Here is a 20,284-nt window from a genome sequence, read left to right on the forward strand (position 1 = left end):
TATGGAATTACCTGCATTTATGTATAAATTTGTCTTAAAATCTGGTTTGATCTTCATCTAAGTAATGAACAAACAATCAATTTTAACTAATAATACACAAATTATTGAATTGTTCTTGTACATATTGAATACATAATTTAAACCTTCACAGAGTAGGTTGGAAAAAGTATGTGAACCCCAGGCTAATGACATCAACAAAAGTTAATTAGAGTCAAGAGTTGGCAAACCTGGCACAATTAATGAAACCAGATTGGAGATGTGGGTTAGAGCTACTTTGACTTATAAGAAGCAATCAAACTTTTTGAGTTTGCTATTCACAAGAAGCATCTGCTGACGTGGACCATGAAAAAGCTGGAAAGGGTTACAAAGTTATCTCGAAGAGCTTAGATATTCATCTGTCCACAGTTAGACAAATTGTCTATAAATGGAGATGATTTAGTACTGTGGATAGTCTTCCTAGAAGTGGCCGTCCAGACAAGATGACTCAAAGGGCACATCGCAGAATGCTCAATGAGGTAAAAAAAAAAAAAAAAAACCTAGAGTGACAGCTAAAGACTTGAAGGAATCATTGGAGCTGGTTATCATCTCTGTTCATGAGTTTACTATGTGGAAAACATTAAACAGGCATGATGTCCATGGCAGGACACCACGAAGGAAGCCGCTGCTTTCCAACAAAAACATTGCTATGCACCTTAACTTTACCAAAGACCACCTTGACACTCCACAACACTACTGGGAAAATGTTTTGTGGACTGATGAAACTAGGGTCGAATTGTTTGGGAAGAACACTCAGCACTACTTTTTTTTATGCTGTAAAAAGGGCAGCGCATACCAACATGAAAACATCATCCTAACAGTGAAAAATTAATTCCCAAGTTTAAAGACCAAAGTATACTTTGCACGTCCACGTTGCTGATCGCTCCGTGCACAGTATGTTTGACATAAATAGCGTCATCAGCGCAGCTTCACGGCTTGTCCATTCGCCACTTAGAATTTCTTCACTCATGCACACGGTCCTTTTCTGTGCACTGCATCTGTGAATGCGCATCTGTGACTGTACACAAAGCAGCTGTAGTGAGCATGCGTCGAACGCATTCGTGTTTGCTCACTGTCAGAAAAGTATACTCACGATGGCAATGTGGTCAGCTGGGCGTGATCCGATCCAGAACGTGCAAAAATGAAGTATACCTGGGCCTTAACCCAATAGAGATGCTGTGGAATGACCTCAAGAGAGATGTTCAAACCAGACATCCTAAGAATATGGCTGAGCTGAAACAGTTCTGTAAGGAAGAATGGTCCAAAATTCCTTCTGAACGTAATGCAGGTCTAATCCGCAGCTACCGGAAACGAGGTTATTGCTGCCAAAGGAGGATCGACCAATCCAAGGGTTCACTCTTTTTTCCACAGCATTGTGAATGTTTAATGGGATGTGCTCAATAAAAGACATTATTGTTTAAAGAAAGATTATTGTTTGTGTATTGTTAGCTTAAGCACATTGTGTGTGTCTACTTGTGACTTTAATGAAGATGAGATCACATTTTATGACCAAATAATGCAGAAAAACAGCATACCACATACTTGCCATTGTACTCATTAACATCAGAGCTTTATTGAAATTAGGGATGGGCATGAGTACTCGGGTACTCGTACATGGCAGCAATGATCGATCATGAAAACGATGATCGATAGTGATCACGCATGATGTGACTTTTCACTTAATTCGAAATCCAGTGACAATTACCTGAACACTAAACACACAAAAAAAGAGGGAGCTTATTTTGAGATTGATTACATTGTGGTTTTGAGGGGTACATTGATTGTCAGAAACATCTCATAGCAACCAAACTGATACAACACTGCAATGCTATCGTTACGATAATCAAAAGAGTGTAATTAACCGTGTTTTGAACACCTGTCTCTGCAAAACGTTTGCTAAGCACATTTTATTGTCATTTCATGTAAGAACTTCGACTCGTTAATGGATATTATTTAATAAAAGTAAATATTTGTCACTGACTAAACCTCCCTGCCCTATGTGAAGTAACACGCACCTGCATCTCGATGAAATGGGAGTTGAAGTTTTCTGCACGAGTTTCCAAGTTAGATGTCCAATATAAAGTGTCATTCTGTTGCACTTTCCTCAGTTGAAAGGTGGAAATTCAGACTCTCCGAGATGAATGGAACGCTTCATGAATCACAGCAACAACAATACAGAGCATCGCGGCTTTCCTCACAAGAGCGAACATTTGGGGACACACACACACACCAAGCGTGTGTGGCAGTGGACTCAACGCGCTGAAGCAACACATATACAGCAGGCGAGTGTTTCAAACAGCTAGACAGAGCACAGCTAAATGGAACAGAATGCAGCATCTTCAAACTGAACTTCAATTTAACACGCATATTAAAAATGCAGTGGTTACAGCGTCTCCTGTTATTTGAAAATATACGGTTCAGACAGTCACTAAAAAAACTGGTGTGCGCTTACTAATATTACTACGGTAACCTGAAGGAAGAACAGACAGACGTGCGTTGGGCACATTCTTTCAGAGTTGGGCAGCGAATCTTCACATAATGACAAATATGATGCATTGTATTTTGAATCTTTTGTACATTTTGTAACATTATTTTATAACAGCCTATAATAATGAATAGACGATACACTGGAACACCAAAGCACAATGCAGCAGCCATAGATGTTGGTCAGACATGTTATTATATATACAGTTATGAACATGTAATCGCCCCTCGAGTACTCGACGAGTACTCGAGTAATTAGTCCGAGTACTCGAGTAGACAAAATGCCCATCTCTAATTGAAATTATTTAATGAATGGTGTTCTAAAACATTTCAATACAAAAACATGATTTGATTACTGTTTAGCATTATGAGTCTAACGACTTGAAGGGAGAATTTTGTTTCGGAGATTATTTAAATAACCTTTATTTATTGAGTTCGTGTTGATTTTGACTGACAGCATCGTTAGAGAAAAGGGAAAAAAAATCAGTTTTAGTTATACCGGACATCTAAAACGTGCGATCGCTGATGATCTGTTGATTTATTACTGCTTATTTTGTTACATGAAAATGGTCACTTTGTAGTGTTTACATCGTAATACATTGTAAATGATTGTAAAAGTGGATATTTTGTTTCCCTTATCTATTTGTGAGAGCTCCTGGGAGCACAGATATTTCAAAATAAGAGTCCCTGGTGTATTTCGGGCTTGTGAATAATTTAAAGTCTCGCTTTATGTACCAAATCTTGTTATATTTTGTTTTTTCTTTTCTTTTGTTTTGTTTTTTTCTGGTTATTATTATTATTATTATTATTATTTGGTAGCACAATAAACTGCAACTCTTGTAGCCTCTGTGTCTGGGCTGACAAGTTTTAAAACTATTGATCCATAATTGGTTATCTGCTTCCTTTTCTTCTGCTTTCTATCTTGCTTCTGAACAACTAAATTGAGCGATTTTGTATTTGGCAACTAAAAACAGCCATTTGGCTCCTGTATGTTTCAGTTTAAGAAAAACTGTTATTTAGTTAGTCTGGAGCCCTGAATTTCCTTCAGAAAAGCATGTAATGGTTTGGTGTTGTTTGTAGTCCTCTCAATCTAATGTAATAAATATACTGTCATAAAGCTGTTAAAATGTTTACTTTTTAAACATTTAATGCTGTGTCTCGCCACTGCCTGCAGATGCAGTGCAGAGCAATAGCTGTTGCTACATTCTCTTGCTCAGCTTTATCTAAATCATCATAACCAGACCATTTTATTCTCCTTGTCATTGACAACGCACCATCCTTCATTATTCCAATCAGTTTCTATTCAAGGGCATACCAGCTCTATAGATTACATCACACTGCACCTATATTATATGCTTGGCTTTTGTCTTTCCTTGGATCAGTTGTAAAGTTAGCAATTCTTTGGTCACCTCAAACTGGTCATTAATACCCCTGACAAATATAGAAAAATGAACATTTTCATTTTTACGTCTGTGCTCTTGCGAAGTGCCAGTGAGTAGGTAATGAATTATTTTGTTTTGATGTACAGTTAATTAAACGTCATTTGACAACTCGCTGATGCTCTCTGCTACAGTATTTGAAGTCAGACTCAAGTGGCTTTTCAGGGAAGATGATACTTGCAACCTTCAGCATGAATTCTTTCAGAAACTGCCCCTCTCTAAACGTCTACCTGCTTACACGATCAACTTGCTAACCATGTAAATAATCCCACATTCAAAAAGATTAAACAAGACAAATCTATCGATCACCATAACCATACATATTAGCGCACATGTGCACCCAAACTTTTTTGATGGGTGCAAGCACACAGGCTTGTTTGTTTGTCGTGACTTAGGCAACATGTACATTTTTACATTCCTGTTTTAGGTCTGTATTAAGCCAGGTGGAAATATAGGCTATAAAAATGTATATACAAAAAATACAGTATAACCTGTGGTGGAAAGAGAATTTAAAATGCTTAAGCCGGGTGCACAATTTACGATTTTGTCCACGATTTTTCCACCTTAGACAAATTTCGGAGATTGTAAAGGATTTCTCTTCTTGTAGGGCAAAATCTGTGACTGATGGCCGATTAATTGCCTTTGCGATAAATCTTAGCCTCCAACAAAGTTCTAGCATTTTCTGAAATTTTGCATCGCAGTTGTTCAGTGTGACTGCTCCTACGACGAGCAGATGAGATAACCCACTCCACTCTAGCACCTTGCTCACTGTGTTTAGAGAAACCCCGCTTTGGATTCATTCCTAGGCAAGAAACTCGCTCAGAGTTCGCTCCATAGCAAAATTTGTGCCCAACACTCCACTCAAGCTCTTTTAATGTAAGTTGTCATAAATAAATAAACAGAAAAATACTTCAGCAATATGAAAGCATAATTCCCTGAATTAAGTTCAAATAAAATATGCTAAATAATCACATTTTCTTTAGACAGCTTTATTTGGGGCCAAGCACTGAAAGTGCGAAGCCCCTATTGTACCTGTTAGTGTTGTTCTTATTATTTTTATTCTGCCGATAGTCTATGGCAGCCCATAGAACCATACAGAGGAAAGTTATGAATTTGATACATTGATACAGGACACTTCCAAATGTAACTGACCCAAATTTGGGGTCTCTTACTCAAACACTGTAGCACCACCAACAGTTCAAAGTTTCTCTTATGTTTTGGCCTTTTAACTTTTGAACAGTAAGTCCTAGAAACAAAATTATTTTTTCCTCTGATTCCTGGGGTCATGCCCCACATGGCTATATCGCATCGTTTTTTAAGCTCCGCCCACTAGATTTTCCGGCATTTCAAATTTTCCCGAAAAAACAAATTTTTCGAACTACTCCTAGGTAGTAGTCCGATTTGCTCGAAATTTTGCACATATTATCTAGATACACATATGAAAAAAAGTCAACGAATTTGACGTTCGAGCACGCCAAAATGGACCTGAGGCTGTATCTTCGCAATGCTTTAGCGTATTGAAACGAAACTTGATATGTCATTACAAGCATGACCTGAGGGTACCTGCACAGTTTTGGCTCAGTTCCACCTACCGGTCATTGCTATTTTTGCTTATAACTTCTGAATTCTTTTGCCTAAAATAATGAGACTGGGCTCTTTAGATTTTTTGGGGTATAACGAGTCAAATGATACCCAATTTTCCTACGTTGGCCACATTGGGCGTTGGCCATTTTGAAATTTGAATTTCGATTTAGCACATTTCTAGCATTTACAGTGAAATGCTGATTCGCCAGAAGATGTACCATAGAGTCATTGTCATTTTTGCTGTAGTTCTACTAAATGTAAACATATTTATGCATTCAAATACAACTTATGCTATTAAACGTAATGAAAATATTGACTGATCCTGTGCTTGTGTAGATGCTGGCAAATTTAACTAAGTTGTCGTGTAATTGTATCTAATCTTTAGTCTTTTTTTTCCAGCATTTTACTTCTTTTAGTGGTGCCTTTTTACTAGTGAAAAATAATTTCAATTTATATTTCTTAGAAGGAAAACAATTTCACTACTAAACACAGATAAGCGCATTATGGTACACATGTAAAACAAATAACAATTCATTCTTATAGTTATATCAGGTAGAAAACATGAACATTAAACTAAACTCATATTGGCTGTACAATGCTTAACAGTCTGTTATGTGTTAGTTTATGTACACTGGCGGCCAAAAGATTGGAATAATGTACAGATTTTGCTCTTATGGAATGAAATTGGTACTTTTCACCAAAGTGGCATTCAACTGATCACAATGTATAGTCAGGACATTAATAAAAATGTTCAGAACTTCTTAAACTACTTCAAAGAGTTCTCATCAAAAAATCCTCCACATGCAGCAATGACAGCTTTGCAGATCCTTGACATTCTAGCTGTCAGTTTGTCCAGATACTCAGGTGACATTTCACCCCACACTTCCTGTAGCACTTGCCATAGATGTGGCTGTCTTGTCGAGCACTTCTCACACACCTTACAGTCTAGCTGATCCCACAAAAGCTCAATGGAGTTAAGATACATAACACTTTTTTCCAATTATCTGTTGTCCAATGTCTGTTTTTTTGCCCACTCTAACCTTTTCTTTTTGTTTTTCTGTTTCAAAAGTGGCTTTTTCTTTGCAATTCTTCCCATAAGGCCTGCACCCCTGAGTTTTCTCTTTACTGTACATGAAACTGGTGTTGAGCGGGTAGAATTCAATGAAGCTGTCAGCTGAGGACATGTGAGGCATCTGTTTCTCAAAGTAGAGACTCTGATGTACTTATCCTCTTGTTTAGTTGTACATCTGGTCTTCCACATCTCTTTCTGTCCTTGTTAGAGCCAGTTGTCCTTTGTCTTTGAAGACTGTAGTGTACACCTTTGTATGAAATCTTTGTTTTTTTGGCAATTTCAAGAATTGTATAGCCTTCATTCCTTTAAACAATGATTGACTGATGAGTTTCTAGAGAAAGCTGTTTCTTTTTTGCCATTTTTGACCTAATATTGACCTTAAGACATGCCAGTCTATTGCATACTGTGGCATCTCAAAAACAAACACAAAGACAATGTTAAGCTTCATTTAATGAACCAAATAGCAATTTCAGCAGTGTTTTATATAATGGCAAGTGATTTTCTAGAACCAAATTAGCAATTTAGCATGATTACTCAAGGATAAGGTGTTGGAGTGATGGCTGCTGGAAATGGGGCCTGTCTAGATTTGATCAAAAATGACTTTTTTCAAAAAGTGATGGTGCTGTTTTTTCACATCAGTAACGTCTTGGCTATACTTTGTGAATGCCACTTTGGTGAATTAAAGTACCAATTACCTTCCGAAACAGCAAAATCTGTACATTATTCCAAACTTTTGGCCACTATTGTTGCCTATGTATTAGTTCGGTTTATTTTTAGAGTAATTATAAAGTGTTGATCGTAATCTTGACCAACCATTTTGGAGATTATGGTCTTTTCCTATTCAAGTATATAAGAGCTGTACTTTTATGCTGCTTGTATCCATAGAAAATAGCTGCCTGGGAGCATTCCTAAGATGGCCGCAGTGTGGACTGACTTGCTTTAAAAGGAACTTTGGTATCGTACATTCTGATATATATGTCACTGTGCCATGGCTTTTACCCAAGATCTCAATGCAGTCATATCGTACAGTCTGGCAAGCAACAACCGTAAAGGACCGCAAAAATCGTACAGTGTGTACCTGTCTTACTCTTTACTTGAGTAGAAGTAGTGCTTCTGGAAGTACTGAGAAATAATATGACAAGAATGAGTAAATAAAAAAAATTACTCAAGTAATTACTTTACAGATACATTTTTTAGTACGCCTACAACGAAAAAAATTGTGAACAAACTTAAGAAAATAATCTTGATTTCACTTATGTTGTTAAAAAAAGTTGTTAAAAAAAAGGCTAGACTACAAGATGCAATCTAATAGACTTCCCCCATACCATTTCTGTCAAAGTACCAGTGATAACGGTTTAATAACGGTTAATAAACTAATGGACAGTTTATTTTATCCTGTTATTTATGAATTGTTCAAATTGTTTAGCAGCGTGTACATGAACATTTTTATCCTGAAACATCATGAACATTAGGAAGGACCAGTGTTAGTCATATAAAAATCCCCTGCTCCTCTAAATGGCCACATGTTCTGTGACATTTCTTTAAAACTGTAGAGCAAAAATCTAAACTAATGACTCTCAGTGGGTAATTGCCTGCACCATTATGGATCCAGTCTCCTCAACAGTTGAAAACATGCACTGTGGGTTGTGGAAACGTACCTCCATTTGGAGCAAACAAGCCAAAAATGACTCATTATCATTTCTTCCATTCCACTCCATGTTATGCAAATTTTGAACACTAGCTTTGGATACAAACAGTTTTCAAATGAAAGCTCTGACTAAGTCAAGACTAAGACAACTTTGTTCATTCAGATTTTGGGGAAAACTGGCAAGCTTCATTGTCTCAACATTTTTCAGTTGGCATTTGCTGGCATTATTTACAGATGGTTCCCCTTGGCAACTAATATATATATATATTATATTTGTATTTATTTTTTATTTTTTTATCCAATGCCTCTAGCAGTTGGATCCTGTCTAGTTAGATTTTTTTGAAAGCTTGTCTCATGTTGCTCTAAACATTCACACATCCAATTGGCAATTATTAGGCCCGTTATACAGTTGTGCTCAAAAGTTTGCATACTCTTGGAGAATTGGTAATGTATGTACTATTTTTAAAGAAAACATGAGTGAGCAGGCAAAACACATTTCTTTTATTTCTTATGGGATTCATATTCAACTGTAGGTTATAACAGAATGGCACAATCATAAAACAAAACATGGCAACAAAGAAAAAAATGAAATGACCCCTGTTCAAAAGTCTGCATACCCTTAGTTCTTAATACTGTGTATTGCCCCCTTTAGCATCAATGACAGCGTGCAGTCTTTTGTAATAGTTGTCTATGAGGCCCCAAATTCTTGCAGGTGGTATAGCTGCCCATTCATCTCGGCAAAATGCCTCCAGGTCATGCAAAGTCTTTGGTCATCTTGCATGAACCGCACATGTGAGATCTCCCTAGAGTGGCTCGATGATATTAAGGTCAGGAGACTGTGATGGCCACTCCAGAACTTTCACTTTTTTCTGTTGTAACCACTGGAGGGTCAACTTGGCCTTGTGCTTGGGGTCACTGTTGTGCTGGAATGTCCAAGAGCATCCCATGCTCAGCTTTCATGCAGAAGAAAGTAAATTGTCTGCCAGTATTTTCTGATAACATGCTGCATTCATCTTGCCATCAATTTTCACAAGATTCCCCATGCCTTTAGAGCTCACACACCCTCAAAACATCAGTGAGCCACCACCATGCTTCACAGTGGGGATGGTATTTTTTTTCACTATAGGCCTTGTTGACCCCTCTCCAAACATAGCGCTTATTACATAAAGCTCTATTTTGGTCTCGTCACTCCAAATTACAGTGTGCCAGAAGCTGTGAGACGTGTCAAGGTGTTGTCAGGCATATTGTAACCAGGCTTTTTTGTGGCATTGGCGCAGTAAAGGCTTCTTTCTGGCAACTCGACCATGCAGCTCATTTTTGTTCAAGTATCGTCGTATTGTGCTCCTTGAAACAACCACACCGTCTTTTTCCAGAGCAGCCTATATTTCTCCTGAGGTTATCTGTGGGTTTTTCTTTGTATCCTGAACAATTCTTCTGGCAGTTGTGGCTGAAATCTTTCTTGGTCTACCTGACCTTGGCTTGGTATCAAGAGATCCCTGAATTTTCCACTTCTTAATAAGTGGTTGAACAGTACTGACTGGCATTTTCAAGGCTTTGGATATCTTTTTATATCCTTTTCCATCTTTATAAAGTTCCATTACCTTGTTACGCAGATCTTTTGACAGTTCTTTTCTGCTCCCCATGGCTCAGTATCTAGCCTGCTCAGTGCATCCACGTGAGAGCTAACAAACTCATTGACTATTTATACACAGACACTAATTGCAATTTAAAAAGACACAGGTGTGGGAAATTAACCTTTAATTGATATTTAAACCAGTGTGTGTCTGTAACAAGGCCAAACATTCAAGGGTATGTAAACTTTTGATCAGGGCCATATGGGTGATTTCTGTTATCATTATGATTTAAAAAGTAGCCAGACAACTATGTGATAATAAATGGCTTCATATGATCACTATCCTTACATAAAAGACAAAATCAATGCCAAAATTTCACAATTTCTGTCAGGGTATGCACACTTTTGAGCACAACTGTAGCTGACGCACACTGCTGCTGGGGTCAAGCCTTTGCAGGTGCTATGTGATTTAGTTTCTGCAGTAACCTTTAGATGCTGTCTCTATGATTTAGTTTATTTAATTGTCTTGCCCGTGGTAGGTTAATAGATGTTGAAAATCAAGTGCGTTTTCAAGTGCATTAATTAGTAAATTAATTAGTCTCCACACTTTCTTTCTGCTGTGACCATGAACCTGAATTAGAAGCTGGTGAGTAATAGATGAAGAATTCAAAGGTAGAAAATTAAATGTTATAAGGGTTATGTTGTCACTTGCATTAGAAGATGATGATACAGATAAACTATAAAAAAAAAAAAAAAAAAAAAAAAAAACAGCATATGAAAATATAGATAAAAGGTACAATCATAAAAGACATGCATACTGAGCTGTAGCTTTTATTATGAATATTTGCTGGTGACACACGTGTAAATAAATAGGGTGGGCAATAACGTTCTTGATGGCAAGAACAAATAAACAAGCTTATTGAATTTGAACGCTTTTCTGCTTTGATTCTGCCAACCTCAGAAACGGCATGTGTCGTGGCCTATTTTTGAAAGTTAATATATGTCAAGACAGATTTTAGGCATTATTACTTTCAGGGCTGATGCAAGGTTTGGATATGAAATGAGATCCAGATCGATGGATCATTACACCCCTATTGTCCAAGTGCTGTCCGGAAAAAAAAAAAGGAAAACAGGTAGTGCTGTGCAAAAGTTTTAGGCAGTTTTGAAAAATGTTGTATAGCAAGGATGTTTTCAAAAATAATGCCTTGACTAGTTTTCATTTAACAAGTAACTTGATACAAAGTGCAGTAAACAAAAAAACTAAATCAATATTTGGTGTGAGCACCCTATGCCTTTAAAATGGCACCAATTCTCCTAGGTGTATAATAAATAAATGCCTATTTTTGAATAATCCAGTTATTGAATTAAATACTTTATATATGAAAACCACTTCCTCTTATATAATCTTCTCTTTATTTGGAACTTGACAAACATAGTCAAAAATAATGTCATTGAATTTGCATAAGCGGGCCGAAATTTCACTTGGGCGGCTGCCTAAAAATTGTCAGTTCCTGTAAAAAGTTCATGTTTCTTCAATTCTCTCAGTCTCACGTGAAGCCCTGACCACTGATAGATACGCACACGATGCACACATGGATATTTACATATATCATGATTTATACACAATGTGGCAATATACATAGCGATATTCACGATATGCAAACCTTACAAATCGCTTTTCTGATCGGTGTCTCTTTTTCTAAAGTAAAACCAATTCCACATAATAGAGGATCTGCCTTTTTTCTTCACAATCTCCTCATCTTCTCATTCACAGAGATTTGTCATCTTTCCAGCAAGTCTTTCAATCCAAAATACTTACCTACAATTTGTTTCCAACAGGAGAGTATGTGCTATCCATGTTTTTTCTTGGCTACAACTTCCACAGTTGTATTGAAAAATGTTGTTACAGTTTACTGTGATAAATGTTAGTAAGGGTGTTGATGTTAAGATGTGAAAAGTCTTGTAATTGATTTTGGTGCAGGGCAGGTTTTTTTTCTTTCCCTCGTCAGTTCTGTTCAGAATGTCTGTGCTGTCTAGCCATTTGACATGGTTGAATTGCTCCATAGTGCTTTAAAATAGAAAATACTCATGTAGAGTTCAAATAGGTCGCATGCGGCACGATATCGAGGGAAGTCCGATTTAAGCGCCATGTGAGCCGCTTTGTGCTATACTATCACCGGAGCTCACATTTTGACTATACCGGGGGTACCGCCCGGTTGATGGCCGCATGCGGATACAGCAGAGCACAACTTTATTCTTCAATCACTCTGCGCACATCCATGTCCCACATGAGAAGCATATTTAGTGCTTATGATGCTCGAGATGAATATCATGAGGTTGCTGCATCACCTGACGGATACGCGTACGGATGTGGCTGTAATAAGAGTGTCAAAATAAAGGTGCATTTAAAAAAAATATACATAGATTTTTACATTGCATCGTTGGCTATTTCATCGATGCATCGATCCAGATCAATGGATCGTTTTCACCCCTATTGTCCAGGTAGAATTGTGCAAAACTTTTAGGCAGGTCATCAAAAATAATGCCTTGACTGGTTTTCATTTAACAATTAACTTCATACATAGTGCTGTAAACATAAAAAAAACTAAATCAATATTTGGTGTGAGCTAGGGCTGTCAATTGGGCAGAGAAACTACATTCAAATTTTTACCTTAAAAATGTTCTAAATTCGAATTAAATTCAAATTATAAAGTCAGCTCATTTTTTAAATTGACGTTATTTCCTTAGTCCACAAGAGGGTGCATTGAATACATATAACCATACAGCACCGTGTTAGATTATTGCAAAGATCATTCCTGGCTGTTAAAAAATAATTTTAAAGTTAAAACAATTTTAAACTGAAGTGCATAAAATAAAAAAAGTTTTAGTCAATTCATATTCTCAAATTTTAAGTCAAAAATAAAACGAGGGGGGAAATGCTTCAATAGGCAGTTCTGTGGTAACATGGTGTTACACTTCCACTGGTGCCACAGTATATACTACCACAGACTCAAACTTATATTAACAGCGATATACCACAGTGTGTTTCATTAATTACAGCTGTATGTAGGGTAGAATTATTCCCAGATAGCAGTGGTATTTGGCTGAACTCAGTGGTAAAGTGGCTCATGATCCCTGGTCAGGGGCTGTTCAAAGAGACGGAACACAACAGAAAGGAACAGAACACGAGGATCTCGAAACACATTTCCAACTCCTTTACAGACAAACCCATTGCTTAATCTGAGAAATGCTGATAAGAGAGCAGGACGCAATGGCCAAAGACCTCCACTTACTGTAAAGGGCTGTTCACACCGAACGCTTTTGCAACCGTCCAGTTTACCAATTGTTTTTTTTTTTTTATGTAAACGTGCTAGATGAATGTCTTTTTTTCGCTTTGTTTTTGTTTATTCAGTGTCTCATGCAGGAGCACTGTTTTTTAGATGCCATGTCAAGTTAAAAAGAACTTTAAAATGTGTTTCGAGACACCTGGTTTCTGTTCAGCTGTATTTTGTTGCGCTTCATCTAGCCTTTTATAGCGCAAGAATGCGATCAGTCTGAAGTCATCGCCAGTGCTTGGCACACATCCAAAATTTGAATGCGCAGTTTTAGCATTCGAATGTGCGTATTTTTCTTAAATTCTATGAATATTCAAATTTAGAATTTTCATTTGACAGCCCTAGTGTAAGCACCCTATCCCTTTAAAATGGCACCAATTCTCCTAGGTACATTTGCACACAGTTTTTCAAGGTTGTTCTAAGCATCTTTCCACAGTTCTATGTTTTTAGGCTGTCTTAATTGCTTCTGTCTTCATTTAATCTCAGACAGGCTCAATGCTGTTGAGATCTGGGGTCTGTGGGGACCATACATCTGTTACAGGTTTCCTTATTGTACTTCCATGCTATTCTGTTTGCAAAAGGAATGTTTGCAGGGTATTTCCTGCATAGAGAATTATGAGGTGGCCGCTTCCGTCAAATTTCGTGCCGCCTCCGACTGTCGACGAAACTTAGGCAGGCAGTCACGTGCACAGATAGACCCCAAGTGGTGCTGTGAAATTAAACCACTATTAAAAAATCTCCATAGAGCCAGCACAACTTAGGCAATAGCCCTCCATTAAGCTTAACAGCAAGCAAGCTAATCAGGCGCTGGCTCAAAATAGCATCGTGCAGGGCTTGAGTTGTTTTTTATATTGATAACATAACATAGTCAATCCTCTGTGGTCACCTGACTTTTTCCCTGATAACAGCAGAAAGAAATACTCCGTCATTTTTGGTCATACAGATGAGAGTATGATATCATTCGAAACTTTAAAGGTTTTACTTTTATTTGTGTATGCTCACAATAACAGCAAAACGTTGTGGTTTTGTAAAATAAAGAAATCATACAGGATGCGCTTTCTGCCGTCTCGGTCTCCATGAACTTCTGTCTGGAGCGCATCATGAAAATGAACTGAAACTCAGTGTATTCTTGCCTCGCAGACATGAGAAATATGTCTATAGAAAGCTTGAATTGTCTACTTTTAAATGAACCAATTTAAATTGAAAACAAATATTCTCTGATTGTGTAATTCATATGAAACCAACGAGAGGTACAGTCTTTCCCGTTTGAGCTCATTATCATTTTTGGAAGAAGACACGCTGTGAATTTACCTCAGAAGAAGAGCGTGATCCTACAAAATCTATTATGTGTTTCATGGCCTTATTTCAGTGACTTAAAAATTAGTAACCACGCATAATCTTGATTTTCTAAAAAATGCAAACATGTACATCTCATCTTTGGAGGCTCTTATGTTACAACACTGCTGAGAAAGTGATGCAGTTTATTTATTCATTATGTTAATTATTCATGCTTCACATGATGACTACAATCATGTCAACTGTATCTGGGCAAAATTTTGTATTGTTATCTCAAAGCAAGTTATGACATTTGGAACAAGATAGCCTTTTTTTATCAAAAGTCCAAAAAACTCTCCAAACAAGTGATCTTAGGGTTTTACTGAACCTAAGAATTACTTACATTTGTAAATGCCACAATAAACCAGAAACATAATTACATAGAATAAGTAACAAGTAATAAGATCCAGCACTGTTTCAGTTGTGCGCATGGTAAATCAAGACCTGTCAATCTAAGTGATCAGTCCAGTCCAAGCTGTAAAACAGTGGCCGATTGGTCTCTACACATCGTCCCATCCCACGATACCCACTCACATACCTGAGATCAGAGATGATCTTATTATCGGTTTAAGAGGTTAATCAAGTTTGTTGTTTGTTAACTATAAATGAACACATTAGCTGTTATGTTGTATTTAATTTAATGTTGAACAGGTTAGTTTTATTTTATTTTTTTTATTAAATATGCTATAAGTTGATAATTGTCATTTTCTTCAATCATCTAATTATTAGAACACCTAAAATATGTTGCTTGTAAGTGTTTGCTTCAGCCATTGGAAGGCATGGTACAAGTGTATGTGTGCACATAATCAGGATGATACCACGTCTGCCTCATTTTGAGCCAGGAAAAACCCTGTGTTTGCAAATCTAAAATAGTTTTTTCCTATTGATGCTCTAAAGCAGAAGATATAAAATTAAAACAAATGTTTTGTGAAACATCTAAAATGCCTAAGACTTTTACGATTTGCTGTATATGATTTTTTTTTTCATATTATGTTTCTTGTGCTATCTATTTATGTCTTTGTTTAGCTGATTCTGTAAAGCAAACTTGGATTTTAGAAAGGTGCTATATAAATAAATATTATTATTATTATTATTATTATTATTATTATATAAAGCTAAATGTCAGATTTTCATTTGCAGCTAGGGGTGGGTGGCATGACCAAAATCTTAATTTACAACATGAGTAATTTTATATGACTGTAAATATTACAGAATATATATAAAATGACCAATATCAATATTAAATTACCACGTGGTAATGGCCATTTTGAATAATTCAGTGAATTAAACATCTAATTTTCTCTCTTTTTATTTTTGACTTGATGGATGCAAGCCAAAGATAAGATTATTTATAATTATTATTCATATGTTTTTGTCATACAGCATAAGTTCCTCTAACAAAAGACAGAGGAACTTATGAAAAAAGCAGTCCTTCTGATACCTTACTGATAGTTATTCAGATATAGTGGCCCCAAAAACTTCCCTACTATATAGTTTGCCAAAAACAGTGTCACATAAGTAGGATATGCAGTATACATGAAAGATTAGGCGAATGAAACCCGGATGAACTAATGCATCTTCTGAGATTCTGAAATATGCAACCGCTGGACACTTTGCTCTCCCATAAGGCCATTAGAGCTGAGAAGCCATCAGATAACAAACATTGAAAAATACAAAAGGCAGAAAACTGTAAGCAGGGCAGTCTTTTCAGTGTTATGTGTTATAGGGGCCTGTGTAGCTCAGAGAGTATTGACGCTGACTACCACACCTGGAGTCGCGAGTTCAAATCCAGGGTGTGCTGAGTGACTCCAGCCAGGTCTCCTAAGCAACCAAATTGGCCCGGTTGCTAAGGAGGGTAGAGTCACATGGGGTAACCTCCTCATGGTCGCGATTAGTGGTTCTCGCTCTCAATGGGACTTGTGGTAAGTTGTGCGTGGATCGCGGAGAGTAGCGTTAGCCTCCACATGCGAAGTCTCCGCAGGGTCATGCGCAACGAGCCACGTGATAAAATGCATGGATTGACGGCCTCAGCCACCTGGATTGAGGTAACCACGGGGATCTACTAAGTAGTGGGAATTGGGCATTCCAAATTGGGAGAAAAGGGGATTAAAAAAATAAATTAAAAATGTTATGCGTTATAAGTACCAAGCAAGTAGGTACATCCTAGGCACATCAAGGATGTTATAGGTCCAAGAACATACAAGTCAAAAGGCAATGCCCCCATTACCGGATGTTAATGTTAAAGTATGTATTTGTACTCCATACCTACAAAACATACTTTATTAACAGTCAAGAAGTATGCTCTGTTCACCAAGGGCGTAACGGACGTGGGGGACAAAAAAATAAACACAAAATAAAATATTGCATACCCTTACTTAGAGGAGGCGATTATCTTTGAAACGAGCCCACAGACAAAGTAGTCGGATGCATAGACCACACAGCACACAGTGTGCACACAGCATTTGACTATTTGGCATCTTGCTATCTGGCTACAAGCACATTCACTTTCCTGGATCAGATGACATCATCGGAAATGCTGTAGCATCATGGAACGCAAAACCAATCAAATTGGGTTCAAATTGCTCCAACCAGTGGTGATTGTCCTCCATATTTGGGCAGAGTCATGTGATCAATCACTCTAATTACATATGGCCACCAGGAGATGGCGCAGACTCGATGACTCAAATGGCACAGAATGAAACTCATTCTGTGAAATCTCATTACTAAAATCATATCTGCATGCTATGCAAACCTTTAGTCATTGTTGTGTTTGCATGTGTAATTGATTCTACCAGTCCTACGGTTCAGTGCTCAGATTCTCGCTCAAACCATCAGATCCTGCCGGAACACAAGGAAGAGGAACTTAGCCCTACAGCAAGACGGGACCTAAACTGGTGGTGAAGGGGTGGATGGGAGGTGAAAACAACACATATGGCACGATAACCGTCAGCTTCAGATTTATAAAGATGATGCTGGATTATGATTGGATTCCTTTTGGAGTAAGAGGAACTTACTCCAAAAGGAATTTAAGCCTAATTACAATTAAACACTCAAAAGCCATGACTTTAGAAGGTGAAGATAACCTGAAAAAAATAATTGTATGAAACACCTACAAAAGTGTGCTTACTTGTGTCATACAACCTACAGAAGCATTGACTAGCTTGTGTGAATTGATGGCCCCAGTAAAGATGAGCGTAGATGTGAAGAAATGTGCAAAAGAGTGCCTGATACTTGTGTGCGCCCCTTGATAAGGTGAGAACCCTGCACACTCCTTGTGAAGGATAGGAGTTTTGTTTTGTTTTTTGATGGGGGGTGGGCAGTGTTTGTGCAATACCCTTGAAAAGGATAAACAATGCTTTGGAGGTTTTTTTAGCCCTGAATAGGGCGAGCTTTGATTGTGCAATACCTTTCAAAATGATAGCCAATGCTTCCCTATGTGTCTGAGCCCTTGAAAAGTGAAGCATTGTTTGTGCAATAGCCATGAAAGGTGCAGATCAAGAGGACAAATTATGTGATGTTTGATACCTAAGCTTTGTCGAAGCATGTCGAAGCCAACACACATTTCATGATCCATGATGTGTGAAGCATCAGTCTAATGAATATTAGGTATCTGCCTCGAAGAAGTACTAATCCCAGAACACTGAAGTCCTATACAGTAGCAAAAATAATATTACTTACCTAATGATAAGATGTTGTCAAATCATGCATTGTAGAAGTATTTAGTAGAAGCATTTAAAGTTTGACGAGCGATGTCAGAATTGAACAGAGTGTAGAAGCTTAGAGACAATCCTAGTATCAGTAATGTAAAACACCCTTGTTAAATTGGTTATTATATGTATTAATATACATATATACAAATACAATATACAAATATGAAGCAGTTGTTTGCTTGAAAAGCAAGGCATAGCATGAATTCTGGTTAAGTGTTTCGCTCACGAGGGAGTGAGTGAAAACAACGCACATGACGCGATAACCGACAGCTGCAGATTTATAAATAAGATTAATAAAATTATGATTGGACAAGTCGCCAGAATTGAATGAATGGTGTATGCTAGCATGAGTCTTCCTGACAACTACTATTATGCTTCCATTTCATATGTACAATTATTATTTTTTATTTGTTTGGAGAGACTTTTGGACACTTGTAGACATTTTTGGACACTAGGATAAATTATTTTGTAATGCTATAACTTTTGATTTCTTTGTCAAATCAACACAAAGTGCCATGATTAGGAACAAAACAAAAGCAGTTTTTTGGAGCCACCTTATACACCTGAGGTATATAATGTCAAATCAGAAAATAAGACTAAAACTTTTGGCTCAAGTTTTTTGTGTGATTTGTTTCAGCAGTTCCTTAGGCTGAGAGTCTTAGAATTTATCATAATTAATATCAATAATAAAATTCAGAATCAGAATGAGCTTTATTGCCAAGTAAGATTCCACATACAAGAAAAACTGTTCTTGTGCCTGATGGTTCTGGTGCTTAGTGCTCTGTAGCGTCGGCCAGAAGGCAACAGTTCAAAAAAGGTAGTGGGCTGGGTGAGTGGGGTCCAGAGTGATTTTACCAGCCCTTTTCCTCACTCTGGAAGTGTACAGTTCTTGAAGGGAGGGCAAGGGGCTTCCAATAATCCACTCAGCAGTCCGAACAGTCCTTTGTAGTATTCTGATGTCCAATTTCATAGCTGAACTAAATCAGACAGTTATTGAAGTGCAGAGGACAGACTCAATGACTGCTGAGTAGAACTGGATTAGCAGCACCTGTAGCAGGTTGAACTTCCTCAACTGGTGAAGGAAGTACAACCTCTGCTGGGCCTTTTTCACAATGGAGTCAATGTGGGTCTCCCATTTCAGGTCCTGTGAGATGGTAGAGCCCAGGAACCTGAATGACTCCACTGCTGCCACAGTGCTGTTTAGAATGGTGAGCAGGGTCAATGTTGGGGTGTTCACAATCATCTCCACCGTTTTGAGCGTGTTGAGCTTCAGGTTATTACGACTGCACCAGTGAGCCAACCGTTCAACCTCCCTTCTGTATACAGACTCATCGTTATCTTGGATGAGGCCGATGACAGTAGTGTCATCTGCAAACTTCAGGAGCTTGACAGAGGGGTCCTTGGCGGTGCAGTCATTGGTGTAGAGGGAGAAGAGTAGTGGGGAGAGCACACATCCCTGGGGGCACCAGTGCTGATTCTACATGTACTGGAAGTGAATTTCCCCAGTCTCACTAGCTGCTGCCTGTCAGTCAGAATGCTGGTAATCCACTGACAGATAGACATGGGAACAGAGAGTTGGGTTAATTTAATCCATAGGAAAGCTGGGATGATGGTGTTGAAAGCCGAACTGAAGTCCACAATAAGGATCCTTGCATATGACACTGGTCAATCCAGATGTTGCAGATGTCCAGATGTTGCAGGATATGATGCAATCCCATGTTGACTGCATCATCCACAGACCTGTTTGCTCAAAACAAAAAAACAAAACAAAACAAAAAAATTGAAAAGTTTTCTTTAAAATGATACTAAATACTTTACCCTTTAATTATGGGGATGCCACTGCAACAAGAAATCTTAAAAAACACCCTTAGAGCTTAAAGGATTAAAAAATGTTATTTGGTCCCCGGCACTTTTTCTGGTACTTTGCCCCATTTTCAAGCTAAATCCAAACAGATTGAAAAAGAGTGGATCTGTATACAGAATGTTTCAGAATTCGCTGAGATTTTATACTTTGGGCTGATTGAGCAACATTTCAACTGTCAGACAGTTTAATCAAGGTGGCAATGGT

General features: G+C 37.7%; 1 protein-coding gene across 2 annotated transcripts in view; it reads left to right on the top strand.

Moving 5' to 3' along the window:
• mre11a (MRE11 homolog A, double strand break repair nuclease) overlaps positions 1 to 20,284 on the top strand; it is a 93,048-nt gene that overhangs the window by 53,808 nt on the left and 18,956 nt on the right. Inside the window, exon 15 of one of the 2 annotated variants that reach the window (XM_051665654.1) lies at positions 2,145 to 2,337. The exons of the other annotated variant lie outside the window; for it this stretch is intronic. Coding sequence (XP_051521614.1) covers positions 2,145 to 2,299 — 155 coding nt within the window. The 3' untranslated portion in view covers positions 2,300 to 2,337. Of the gene's footprint in view, positions 1 to 2,144; positions 2,338 to 20,284 lie in introns of those variants that run through there. 2 annotated transcript variants of the gene reach the window in all.

Source organism: Myxocyprinus asiaticus, chromosome 31 (assembly GCF_019703515.2).
Source record: "Myxocyprinus asiaticus isolate MX2 ecotype Aquarium Trade chromosome 31, UBuf_Myxa_2, whole genome shotgun sequence".
Classification (NCBI taxonomy): domain Eukaryota; kingdom Metazoa; phylum Chordata; class Actinopteri; order Cypriniformes; family Catostomidae; genus Myxocyprinus; species Myxocyprinus asiaticus.